This window comes from Prosopis cineraria, unplaced genomic scaffold (assembly GCF_029017545.1).
Source record: "Prosopis cineraria cultivar Desert tree isolate PC_DT_omini unplaced genomic scaffold, ASM2901754v1 PC9, whole genome shotgun sequence".
In the NCBI taxonomy this organism is placed as follows: domain Eukaryota; kingdom Viridiplantae; phylum Streptophyta; class Magnoliopsida; order Fabales; family Fabaceae; genus Prosopis; species Prosopis cineraria.
The window spans coordinates 25,374,197-25,388,554 of record NW_026555340.1 but is presented as its reverse complement, the minus strand read 5'-3'; the positions used below and the strand labels follow the sequence as shown (position 1 = coordinate 25,388,554).

General features: G+C 33.4%; 1 protein-coding gene across 1 annotated transcript; it reads left to right on the top strand.

Moving 5' to 3' along the window:
* The first annotated feature begins 7,387 nt into the window (after positions 1–7,387).
* On the top strand, positions 7,388–10,928 carry LOC129320868 (probable LRR receptor-like serine/threonine-protein kinase At2g24230). The gene has a single exon (XM_054966526.1). The coding sequence runs from the start codon at positions 8,034–8,036 to the stop codon at positions 10,590–10,592; it is 2,559 nt and encodes an 852-aa protein (XP_054822501.1). The 5' UTR covers positions 7,388–8,033; the 3' UTR covers positions 10,593–10,928.
* Positions 10,929–14,358: the final 3,430 nt, after the last annotated feature.

Genomic DNA, 14,358 nt, shown 5'->3' with positions numbered 1-14,358 from the left:
TCTTCCTTCTTAACATGACGTTCTTCCTTTAGTTTATACCCTCTCTTTGGAAAAATCAGGAGAAAATAAGAGAAAAAAATGTATTTTTCCTCTAGCCTTTTATTCTAGCTTTCTCTCTTCCCTGCTTTCTTTTCATTCCAAACAAAGCATAAATAAGATAATGTGCCATGGAAATGGAGAAATGAAGCCCCAACAGAAAGCAAAATAGCCCATGTTTCTCCCCACTTTATAAGGATTGGGCTTCGGCCTCCTTCTTGGGCCACTCCATTCATCCAGGCCCATTTTCTGTTTCAATTACAGTGTAAGAGGTCGTCCAATAGCGAACCGGGTTCGAAGGAGCTGGCTCGAAAGTCGAAATGCTGCAACAGAAACTAGCTGGATCCAGTGGAGCACATTTCTTTCACTGGTGAAGCTCCAGAAAATAGCACATCACATACATGTTGATTACTTCAAGGTAAGGTCCTCCTTCTGAAGAATTTATGAGTTCAACTGAGAACAGATAAAAGCTTGATCCAGAGGTTTGGAACATTCATCTTGGCACGACCTTCTTAATTTGGACATTATGCCTGAGCTAATAAATTTATAGTGGTTGGTGATTTTTTTTTCTGTGAAAAAATGAATCAGATATTTTTAATATTGTTCATTGGATAGTTTTATTCTTTATTTTTTTTATAAAAGACAAATATATTAACAAAAAGAAAAATGAAGTCTACAAAGCAAGTGTTAAAACGGGTGTGTTAAAGTGAATAGAGAAAGCAGGAAAAGACAAAATGTTGGGCCTACATTTTTTAAAAATATAACTATTAAAGTCCCGCAGAAGCTTTGAGATGTCCTAATTCATGAAACGGTGTCGATTATAACAGAAGCAAACTCCTTTGTTATGCCTAATCTTTAAATTCTCTAAACTCAAATGATCTTCAAGATGTTTTAAATAGAACTTTTTTAAGAGAGAATGATGGTTAGGTCCTAAAATGTTAAATTAATATCAGTTAAGTTCCTGATAATTTTTTTAAAAAATAAGTTAAAAATATCAATTTAAATTATTATAAATCTAAGAGTTTCAATTATAAATAAATATTTAAATATCAAGTATAACTTTTAAATTATGGTATAAATTTCTGGTTGTAACTGTTTGAAGTGATATGTATAATTCATTTTATAAAAACATTTGTCAAGGGCCTAATTGTCATTGATTCATTTTTTAGGAACTAACTATTATTCTCTCAATTTTTAATCCAGATCAAGAGACTACAAACACAAAAAAAATAAAAATAAAAAAAATTGTGCGGAAATAGCTTCATAGTAGCAATTCGAACTATCTCTTATGATTGCAAAATAAAAATACAACTGAGAGACTTCTCCTTCTTCTTTGAAGATGGTAGACTAATTTTTTCAATTTGAAAAATAAAATTGAGTGTGAGGGTTGCCAAAAAAAAAAAAGTGAGGGTTGTCCTTTCATGACTTCATAGTTTGTAACTATCCTTGCATTACATCCATTTACATGCACCTTTTAGAAAAAAATATTGTTCATGAAAGTGCTGAATAACTTACATAATTTGAGTTATCTTTCTTATACGAAGAGCTTAATTTCTACTATTACACTTAGCTTTGATGACTTTGACACACGCACCCATTTCACACTAACTTTTGTTTCTTTTTAAGCCAATTTTGCGTTCTGTGCAGTCTGAACATGAATTTTCTTCATCACGCTGCCACACTTGCCCTTCAAAACCACGTTAAATTATTTCTTATTTTTCATATCAATGCATCTCGGTACTCAATGTAAGGGTCCATTTATCCCTCCATAGCTTACTCAAAAACTTCAATCCTCCCATTTAAAAAATTTGAATTATCTTTCACATACGAAGAGCTTAATTTCTAGTATACTATATCAAACGAAGAAGGTAAATGTGATGAAGCGTTTTATAGAAGCATACAAGTTTAGTGGGCCCCATCACTTTCAAGAAATTGCTGCCAGGGTGAACAAGCCTGCTGTATTGATTATGTTTTGAGGATGACTATATATTGATATTGATAATCTTTTTTTTTAACAAAAATATATTTGAATATTAACATTAAATTTGACTTCATAACCTAGTAGTATCCCGTGATTCAATAGCCTTTAGTGCTGAATAAAAAAATTATGAAAGTGAAGTATGAACCAAACCCACTCATGCTGGAATACCCGAACAGACAAGTGAGGTAGGTCGTAAATCACGGGAAAACGATATATTTTTTTTAAAGGAAAACTATATATTTACTTATAGTAATATGTGTTTATAGTGATGCATGTATATATTTTTATTTTTTGTTTTTAGTATTAATTTTTTTTGTGTGACGTGGTATTATACTTTTTAGATAGTGTACATATAAAATACATAGGTAGAGTTTAAGCATTTACATATTTTTTTAGATGTTTTTTCCCAGAAAATTCATAAATCTAGGGAGAATAATGCCACGGGCTGAGAGTCTGGCGCAGCACACGGCGCCCGTGCGGCGTCCCGAGGACCCCATAATTCCCGAGACAAGTCTTACCACATACGAATCACACTGGTTTCACCCTGCCATGGACTCATCAGGGAGGCGGCACTAGCCCCCAACCAGTTGTGCACTTAGCCAGAAGACTAAGGCAGAACGCACCCAATGCCAATGTGGCCCCCTTTACCCATATTGTGTGAGGCTAACCAGCGGATTGTTCATTACATTGGTCTCTACACAATCACGAAGATATTATCCGTGACATTTTTCCACACCCAATCTAGCACGCCCTCGTGCTAAGGGAGAAAGACTCCGCCCAAGGATCGCACGTACAGTACTGCCACACATACATCAGCTTACCGCTAAATGGCCACCCGAGTCCCGCACTCTTCAGACCCACTCACACCCGCGAGCCAACAGGAGTGGAGTCGACCATGGCCAACCTTCCCGCTCGAGTCCCCACTTTTGGACCCACCTGCACCTCACATGCCTACTGGAGCGGTGCCGAGATCGACTAGTCCCAACGTGGGACTCCACAGGCACACGGCAGTAAAGTACGTCCTGCTCTGATACCACTCTGTCACGGGCTGAGAGTCTGGCGCAGCACATGGCACCCGTGCGGCGTCTCGAGGACCCCATAATCCCTAGGACAAGCCTTATCACATACGAATCACACTGGTTTCGCCCTGCCATGGGCTCATTAGGGAGGCGGCACTAGCCCCCGACCAGTTGTACACTTAGTCCGAAGATTGAGGCAGAACGCACCCAATGCCAATGTCACCCCCTTTACCCATATTGTGCAAGGCTAACCAGCGGATCGTTCATTACATTGGTCTTTACACGGTCATGAAGATATCATTCGTGACAATAAGCTCACTTTGAAATCTGGCTCCCTTAAGTATTATGAAACCTTTTTTTTTATGTGAAATAGCATGTTAAGAAAAACTCCTCCCAATCACAATATATGACATCTTCTATAAGCATTGTTTGGTTTTAAATATGAGATATTAGGTCATTTTTATAATTATTTTTCAATTATAACTATTTTTTTTTAAATGATGCATTGATATTTCATTTGTCATTATTAAGGCATTTATATAGAGAATTTAATAATAAGGGTATAACGTAAATTTTTTTAAAAGATTAAGATTTTAACTAACTTAATTTAAGAATCGTAAAATAGTTATCAATGTCTTTATAAATTGGTTCAAAGGGCATACATGGTATTTTAAATCTTTTAAAGTGTAATTAATAAAATTTGTTCAAACGTACCCTTAATTTAGAGTCTAACTAATGACATTTTTTTTTATTGAGACATCATATTAAATAAAGTTATAAAGGTAAATATAGAAAAAATGTATAATTATAAATGCTATTAACTAAGTCATTGGTGGTATAAATAAGTTAAAATCTCTTGTATTTTTTAAATGGAGGGATTGAAGCATTTGAGCAAGCTATGGAGGGATAAATGGACCCTTACATTGAGTACCGAGATGCATTGATATGAATAATAACAAATAATTTAACGTGGTTTTGAAGGGCAAGTGTGGCAGCGTGATGAAGAAAATTCATGTTCAGACTGCGCAGAACGCAAAATTGACTTAAAAAGAAGCAAAAGTTAGTGTGAAATGGGTGTGTGTGTGTGTGTGTCATAGTCATCAAAGCTAATTATGTCCGTCATCCTTTCAGTCACTCTAAATCAGCAGACTTTCACATTACTGTATCATCCTCTCTTTTCACCAACCTCCCTCTTTTTCTTTCACATTCCAGATTCCATTACGTGATATTTTTTAAAACCTCCATTTAGTCCAAAAATGTAGGATATTGGATATGATATATATATATATATATATATATAAAATATTATGCCCTTATTTTATTATATTTCACGTAAGTAATTAATGAAAATATTTTAAATTAATTAAATATTCTATTCATTACACTCAGGAATGTAATTGAGAAGATGTAAAAAAATTTTAAAAAATTAACAATTTGACCAACTTTTTTTTAGAAACATAGATCAGTGAACAACAACAACTTGTACTGTGGTCCGATGGGAGTATATAACATCCATAGCATCATGTATCTCATTCAAACCATTTAAATACTCCATTTATTCTTATCCACAAGTTATTTTTAATATATTTGATTTGAATAAAAAAATTTAAATCTTGTTAACTCTGTATTAAAATTTTAAAAAAATTTCACCTCTATCTTGATGAGGACAAAAAATTATTTTTAATGAATTTTCCTATTATTTAACAAGGACACAAATAAAAGTGAACATGAAAAATGATAATGTACCTTGTAAACAAAACTATAACTAATGTTCTTTCTCTACTTTATAAATAAAATCAAAAGAGTGAGATTTAAACCATCAAAGTCAAGATCTATCTCGTCTTATTATTGTACTTCTTTCAAGTTAAAATATCACTCAGCATTTAGTTCATTCCCATTTTGTATACTCTATAATTTGAGATCACAGAATAATTAATAGTCTATTTAAAAAAAATATGAGAAGATTTAATTCTAAATAGGGATGTGCACGCCATTCTGCATACACACGCATATATGCACATTATTTTAATAAATATATATATATATATATATAATTAGTGTGGCTGTGTGTGTTTATTAATGAAGATGTCAAGTTGTCCTGTGCACAGCGAGTGGCTATTTTTTTTTTTGGGCCAAAACAAGTGGCTAAATTTATTTTGTAAATGTTGTGTAAATGTTGTGTATAACTTACATGAACACGCACACACACATAAAAACATTTATAGATTATGATGTTTCATGCGGTGGATCCTTTCATCATCATTTTGTATTGAGAAACACTCAAATATTAATTATTATAAAACATTCATCAAGCATGTATTTATGAGTATATACTATTCAACAACCAAGATACTGTGGGGATAGATCTATGTATAATGTTTGTCTCTCTCTTTCTCTATCTATCTATATATATATATATATATATTAATTACATTCCAAGACAAAATGAAGTCAATTATCGCTCCTACAATTTTTTTATTTGATTTTTTTAATTCAAAACACATTTTTTAAAATTAGTTCCCCGTGCCTGTTCCCAGATAATTCTTGCAAGCAAAGTGATGTTTGGTTTTATAAAGCTAGAAAGCCAAGGATCCATTTTATGAACCGTTGGCTAGTGTATAAGCGCGACACACATTGACACGACAAATTATGATTGCTAATAAAATAAATATTCTGAAAAAGTAATATAAATAAACAAAACATGTTAAGATAGTTTATATCCATCAAACATTCTCATTATTTGTAAGCCGCTCTATAGCCTTTTATATAAGTTACATAATGATCGATGATTGCAAAATTTGTGCTGATGTTACTTGATTGAAAAATATTACTTATATATTTTTTACTTATGGAATTATAAATGTTCTTCTATTAAAAATAATCTTATTAATTACAATGAAGCATGACTTATAATCACCCAAAATGTAAATTTAACTTGTCACACGCATTACACATACACACAGTTGAAAGTTATAGCATCTGGATGCAATTGTGCATATCCAAATTTAATGATGAGTGCATACGATCGCTTTGCACATAATCAAAATCATTAGGATCAATAAAATCAAAATTAAAGAAAATGGTTGAAAAAGAAATGAACCGAAGAAGGCTGCTTAAAGGATTCCCCCCCCCCCCTAAAAAATACGAACCATGCATCACGTATCTATACACATAAATATTACAAAAGAATACAGTCTAATATAAAACATATAATTAGGCATTATTCAAAATTTATAAATAATAAATAATGTGGCTCATTTTTCTTTTATGATATAATAAATCAAAATAAAGGATAAATTGGCCCGATGGCTGAAAAAAAATCTTATATTTAAAAAATACAGACTAAATTTTTTAAAATTTTAGAGCACAGCCAGTTTATATTAATACATAAAAAGGTTATCATTGAAAATTTGAAAAAAGGGTTTATTATTTATATACACCAATACATCATTTACAAATATAATAAATTAATTATAATGTAAAATATAATAAACACTAGGTTGTTGGTCCAGTTTGATCTTATAATATAAATTATATTTGCAAAAGTCCCAATAATAAACTAAAAAGTGTTTGATTATAATTAAATACTTAGATATTATAGATTGTAAAGCTTGATAACATGTTTTCACAAAAAAAATTGACAAATAATCATTTCAAATTAGATAATATTTTTGTTATTTTATGAATTATGAAAAACTGATTTTAATAGCAAAATTTTAAAAATAATTGTAATTTTTAAATTCTTGTGACTTTAATTTATAATATCTGGACTGTTTGATGTTTTATAATAGTTTTTTTTTTGGGAAACTTAATTAATTTGTGCCAAACAGCAGCTTTTCCCTTGCCAAAAGAAAAAAGAAAAACAATTATGCTTGTTCAATGTTTGACAAGATTATTTTAAAAAGAAAATTAAAGAGGATGGCCCTTATGTGGATAATTGAGCCACAAATCCAGGATTATCAATCATCATGCATATCCAAAAAGCAAAAGCATAAAAGTTAGAACATTTTACAAGTCAACAATACACACTTTGCTACCAAATTTCCAGCTAACCCATTGAAATATCATTATTATTTATTACTAGCTAGGACTGTCATAGTAAGCATTCAAAGGAGACAACTATAAATATTATATAGGCATAACTTTTGTAAACATTTATTATTAAATTTCTCAACAAAACATGAGGCATAATATTTTGAATAAATTTAAATACATACAAAATAAATTGTAAATTTCATGAGTCCAACAAGTGGAAAATGAACTTACAGATAACTTTCAGTGAAAAGGAAAAAAAAGAAAAAGGTGAATAGGCGATAAGCACTTTCACTTCAGGGAGAATATCATCATTGAATTCCCCAACAAAGCTTTCGATAAATTCACTGAGCTCATTCACAGCGACATTCCAATTCAGTTCCCTTTTGATTTCTAAAGCTCCCACCCGTTTCCTTCAATAATCTGAGTGCACACTTTTCCCCTGGAAAACTTGCACTTAAGCTTCGTTTCTTGGAAATCGTTTTCTTCCTCTAAAATAGTTTTTCTTTTCTCTAGCTTTTCAAGGCAAAACCAGTCAACCAGACAAAGCTTGTTTCTTCGTTTGGGCTTTCATGGATATGTGCATCACCATTTGAGGGTCACATTTCTCTGGATAAAAGACTACAGCGTTTTTTCCCCCTTCAGAATCGATTTCTTTTGCACATAAAAAGTATTACTTGCTTTGTGTCCTTCTGCTTCTATTCTTCTTGCTTTTATTCTTCCCTCTCTCCTTATCTCTGTACTTTTAAGCCCAGCGAGGCTCTTCTGTTTTCTGGGTTCATGGAGATTCTTAATTTAATGCAGTAAAACTTTTTGGCCTTTGTGTCGTTTTGAAACTATCCATTCTACGAGATATGCTCATTCTGTTCTTGACCTTCGGAAAGGCGTGTTAGCGTGTTAGCGTGTTATTGGAGGTTTTGGGATCACTTTTCTTCATATTTATCAGTTTCAGAAATTACTTGGAAATGGGTTGGGGGATATTTGGTTCAATCGTAGTTCTGACGTTTTTCTTTGAGCATTTGGCTTGCCAGCGACCAAATACTGATGATTTCTTTGTGTCTGAGTTCTTGAAGAACATGAGTGTATCATCATCTTCTTCCCAAGCCTTCAACTTCTCTGCTTCTGTTTGTTCATGGCCTGGGATTTCCTGTGATGCAAATAAAGAACATGTGGTTGAGTTGAAAGCTTCTTGTATGGGACTTTCTGGGCCTATTCCTGATAACACCATTGGCAAGCTCAGCAAGCTTCAGACTTTGGATCTTAGTAACAACAAAATCACTGCCTTGCCTTCTGATTTCTGGAGCTTAGGCTCTCTCAAGATTCTCAACCTCTCGTTCAATGAGATATCAGGTTCACTTGCGAGCAACTTTGGCAACTTCGGTCTCCTCGAAACCTTTGACTTGTCCAGCAACAATTTTTCTGGGGAAATTCCTGAAGCTATTAGCTCCCTTGTGAGTTTAAGGATCCTCAAACTTGATAAAAACAAGTTTGAGCAGAACATACCTTTTGAGATTCTACAAATTCAATCTCTAGTTTCTATTGATCTTTCACAAAATCAGCTCAATGGCACTCTTCCTGAAGGTTTTGGAGCTGCTTTTCCTAAACTTGAAAGCTTAAACCTTGCAGGGAATAATCTTCATGGTCATGATTCAGATTTTTCAGGATTGAAATCCATTACTAGTATCAACATATCTGAAAATTCCTTTCACGGTTCTGTTCTGGGTATGTTTCAGGAACAGTTGGGTGTCATTGACCTTAGCAGGAACCAGTTTGAGGGTCAGATTTCTCAGGTAAAGTTCAAGTACAATTGGTCTCATTTGGTTTATCTGGATTTGTCTGAGAATAGGCTTGGTGGGGAAATTTTCCAGTATCTGAATGAAGCCCAAAATCTTAAACACCTTAATCTAGCACACAATAGATTTGCAAGTCAGAAATTTCCACAGCTTGAAAACCTCTCGAGATTGGAATATCTGAACTTGTCCAAAGCTAATCTGCATGGCTACATTCCTGCTGAAATATCACAGCTGAGCAATCTGAATTCACTTGACATTTCTTTGAATCATCTTATAGGGGGAATTCCGTTTCTGAGAAGTGAAAACCTCCAAATTCTTGACCTTTCATACAACAATTTGAGTGGAGAAATCCCTCAACCTTTGTTGCAGAAACTCCCATCAATGGAGAAATATAACTTCTCTTATAATAACTTAACCTTCTGCTTTTTGGGAATCAACCCCAATATCCTGCGAACAGCATTCTATGGATCATCAGACAATTGCCCTCTTGCTGCAAATCCTAATCTTTTCAAAAGAACAAATGAGCGCAAGGGGATGAAGCTAGCTGTGGCATTGACCCTCTCAATGATCTGCTTACTTTCTGGCCTTTTATTTCTAGCATTTGGTTGCAGAAGGAAAACAAAGTCATGGGCAATTAAGAAAACTTCCTACAAAGAAGAGCAGAACATTTCGGGCCCCTTCTCGTTCCAGACTGATTCAACTACCTGGGTAGCTGATGTCAAGCAAGCAAACTCAGTCCCAGTTGTAATCTTTGAGAAGCCTTTACTGAACATTACATTTGCAGATCTCCTGTACTCAACTTCAAATTTTGATCGCGGTACCCTTTTGGCTGAAGGGAAGTTTGGACCTGTTTACCGAGGCTTTCTGCCCAGTGGCATTCAAGTGGCAGTTAAAGTATTGGTTGTTGGGTCCACATTGACAGATCAAGAAGCTGCAAAAGAGCTCGAGTATCTTGGTCGAATCAAGCATCCCAATCTTGTTCCCCTAACTGGATATTGCTTTGCTGGGGATCAAAGGATTGCCATATATGATCACATGGAGAATGGGAACTTGCAAAACTTTCTTCATGACTTGCCACTTGGGGCACAGAGGACAGATGATTGGAGCACAGACACACTGGAAGGAGATGACACAAATGTAATTCACAATGCTAGCTCTGAGGGATTATCACTCTCATCTTGGCAATTTCGACACAAAATTGCCCTTGGCACTGCTCGAGCATTGGCATTTCTTCACCATGGCTGCTCACCTCCAATCATTCACAGAGATGTTAAGGCTAGCAGTGTCTACTTGGACTACAACTTGGAGCCAAGGTTGTCTGATTTTGGGCTGGCCAAGACTTTTGGAAGCAGCTTGGATGAGGAGATTGATCGAAGCTCTCCTGGCTACGTTCCACCCGAGTTTTCTCAACCTGAATATGGCCTCCCAACACCAAAATCTGACGTTTACTGTTTTGGGGTCGTTCTCTTTGAGTTAATTACTGGGAAAAAACCAGTTGGGGATGATTATCCTGAAGAGAAAGAAGGGACTTTGGTAAGTTGGGTAAGAGCATTGGTAAGAAAGAACCTAGCTGCAAGAGCTATTGATCCCAAAATTAGTGATAGAGGAATTGATGATCAAATTGAAGAAGCCCTCAAGATTGGTTATCTCTGCACTGCTGATTTTCCCTCCAAGCGACCTAGCATGCAGCAGATACTGGGACTTCTGAAAGATATTGAACCTACTGCTTAGTAGTGAATGGGAAAAAATCAAAAGGAATTTAGTCTTTTTCTTTTGGTCTTCACTCCCTTTGAATTTGCTGCCATGGGGTTGTTTCAAATGTTGGTTTCTTTCTTTCCTTTTTAGCTTCCATGCTCTGTAGTGGAAGAAAGCTTTGAGGAACACACACACCAGAACTTGATCTTTGAATCTTTTACAGCTTGTTTTCTTCATTATGTATACTATTTTTGGTTTTCTTGGAAGATGAATGTTCCATTAACTTAATCCTTAGAACACAATTATTATCATTTAACTTTAGAATTTGTTATGGCCCATCAATATAATTCTGGTGGGAACTATACTCTTTAACAGTATTTTGATCCCTTCTTTTTAATATATTTGTGGAGCCAAATCATAGTAGTTCCCTCATCTTTCCTTATATCATCAAATAAAGCAAATGGCACTGAAACCAATTTTGTGGTGTATTTTTAAAAAAAAAATATATAATTATTTAATATCCAGTATTGTTGGATTAAATTTAAATACTTGAGCTCATTGAGTAGAACTAGTCAGTTGCATCTGGCCTTGTGTATCTATGAATGAAGACAAGATTTATTTGAAATGTATGCCTGTAATCAGATTTTCCAAAAGAAACATAACATGTGGTCCTTTGACTCCAAAAAACTAATTTCTTACCCACGCGTTTGGACTTATATTGACAAATGTGACAGTAACCACTTCTTCCCAATTTGGTTTACTTTCCAGAATATGAACAAATTCAGGGGAGCGACTACTGTTACTGTGTCACTACCATTCAATTTTTCTTCGTTACAGGGACCACTTGCAGAGTCCAGAAAAATAAAGTGAAAGAAACATGCATGGACCACTGTTTCTGGACCATTCAACTATAACAAAGGGAATTCAATGGTTCCCATTTTCACACAACTGCATGTTCATCTGTCATTGATTTGGATGTCTCTGTATCACTATTATAGTAAATAGTAAATTAAGCAAGGCTCACTTCTGATTGAAACTATATAATTGTAAAACTTGAGTAGCAAAATTTTTTTGTGAGATGAAAGAAGAGGCATGTTCATGAATCATGATGATGCTGGAATGGAGTTATGATGGATATAATATTTAACATGTGAAACATGATCATTGCAAACTCCAAGTTGGAATTATAATGAGTGGCCAGATTCACTATTGACAGGAAAATTCATGGGTGAGACAGGATTAATTAGTAGGTGAACTAAGGACAATTTATGAGGTTGCAGTATTTGTTTTTCTTTCTTAGGCTACAAAAATAGTATTAATATGTATGACGTGGAAATTTGCAGCCCACTGTTGAATTGCCTGATGAGGCATTAGATTTCAGATCCATTGGGCTAGAAAATGTTGACTAGTTTGCCGTGACTGCCCCGCGTTGTATAGTGCCCACAATTATTCATAATTCACGTGCAGCCAAATCTTGATGTTTCTCTTTAGGTTTTAGGGTTGGTTGAAGACAATTGGAGAATCTTATTTTCTTAAATTATTGGTTGAATATAAATTTGTTGGGATGTGAAGTTTTGAACTTCGCTCAGTGCAGAGAAAAATTTCACATCAGATAATATTAATTTTAAAAAAAGGTGTATAAGTGTAGAAAAGACTCATAAAATGTAGTTATTCAGCAAGCTTCTTCAAAGTGTCAACAAATAGGAGGAGTATGTTTGTGCAATCAATGACAGACCCTTATTTGAGAGGAAGTTATTAAGATGTTAAGTGTAAGTGAATTTGATTTAGTATAGTGAGAAGTTTCACATAAAATAAAATTAAATTAGAGAAGAGGTATATAAGTGAAAAAATATATACTTTAAGATTGTGGATTAATATGTGATACCATATTTATTTATATGTATTCTTTTAGAATGATAGCTAAAATGTGTTCTATCCCCTTCTAGAATGCTCTCTGCATCAGATAAAATTAACATAGTTTCATTTCAATAATCTAAAATTTTAGCGACCTAACATTTTTATTGGAAACTCTACTTGCAAGTTGCATCTTCGACTAACATGCAAATAACCCACCATGGTATCACTGTGCTTTTAAATTGTTTTTTTTCCCGTTAATATATGTATACATTTGAAATTTGTCATGTTGATCTCATAATTATGGTCATTGGTTTTTTAACACGTTCGAAATGCACTGATATGCGTTTTTTTTTTTTTTGTGAATGTAAAGGAAGAAATGAATTGCTATATTTGATGTGATTCGCAATTGAAATTTTTTCATTATTTTATGCAATTGTAAATGAAAATAAATTATTATTTTTAAATATTTATTAACTTGATACTCTTCTTGCAGTAAAATTATTACCTGAGTGACAGTTTGAAGTGTTTTACGAAGACGCATTGATTAATTGTACGATAGACTTCCTAGGCGGCATAGGAAGCTAGAAGATCTCGTGACAGTTTGAGAATTATTAGACATGTCTAGGAAATTCGACTTGGATACTATTGAATGTCTGAAGTGATTCCACACGTAATCTGGGAAGAATCACAATAAATATCATCCTCCGGGAAATGTCAAGATCATACATTGAATTTGAATCTTCTAAAGGAAGAACATTTTTTACAAGAAGACAATGACATTTAAGGACCCCTAAAAACTTGAAAATTCAGAGAAAAAGCCACAGTCCATGGTTGGAATTAAAATTTTTCTGAATTATTTTTTTAATTCTTATCTTTCATATTTTCAATATTCATCTTTTAAATTTTCAATATAATATTTTTACTATTTATTTTTTTAATTTTTTTAATAGTCATCTTATATATTTTAATTACTCATTCCCATATTTTCAGTTTGGATAAGAATAAAAAATAAATATTAAAAATATGAAATACAAGTATTGAAAATATGCGAGATAACTATTGAAAAGTTAAACTAAGTACCGAAAATTTTAAAGATTAATATTAAAAATGTAGAATATGGGTACTAAAAATTCCAAAGGTAATTAAAACTATGGAAGATGACTAAGTAAAGAAATTTATTTAGGTTGTATTTAGATGGATAGATTTAAGTTAAAAATTTAAATTTAAAATCTCATATTTGAAATTCATAAATTTTAAATTATTTGTTTGAATGATATAAGAAATTTCAAATTATCATATTAAAATTCTTTGTTTGGATTTAAAGTAAAATTTTAAATTTTAAATTTTGATATTTTAATTTAAAATTAACTTCTGGTAAACAAAAATTAAAACAAAATTGGATGATGTCGGCACTTGGTTCCTAGTAAAAGTCGACAGCCCAAATAGCTAACTTCGACCAAGACCGGATTGTAAGTGCTGATAGGATTGTAGCACTGGTAATAGTTGGGATCAAATAGCTAACTTTCACCCGAATTGAACCGACGATGATGACATGGACAAGAGGGCCGACTTTCACCAGGACCAAATGGACGGTGACAAACAAGACAAGACAATTGACTTTCACCAAAACTAGACCGATGGTGATGAACGAGATAGGACGGTCGACTTCTACAAAGATCAGACCGACGACGATGATTGTCATCGGACGACCGACTTTCACCAAGACCAAACCGATGATGATGATCGTGATCAAAGGGTTGACTTCTAATTGGACTAGACTAATGACAACAACCACGATCAAACAACAAATTTCTATTAGGACCGAACCGAACTTCAAAGCATTCGTGGATTTTTAATTTATATTAAGCCACCATGAATTTGGGTCAAAATACAAAAAAAATTAAATTAGGATTTGAAATAATAAGAATTTAAATATTATTTCAAA

What these genes read in the sequence shown, in the direction of transcription:
- LOC129320868 (XM_054966526.1), top strand. Translation starts at nt 8,034, where the DNA reads ATGGGTTGGGGGATATTTGGTTCAATCGTAGTTCTGACGTTTTTCTTT.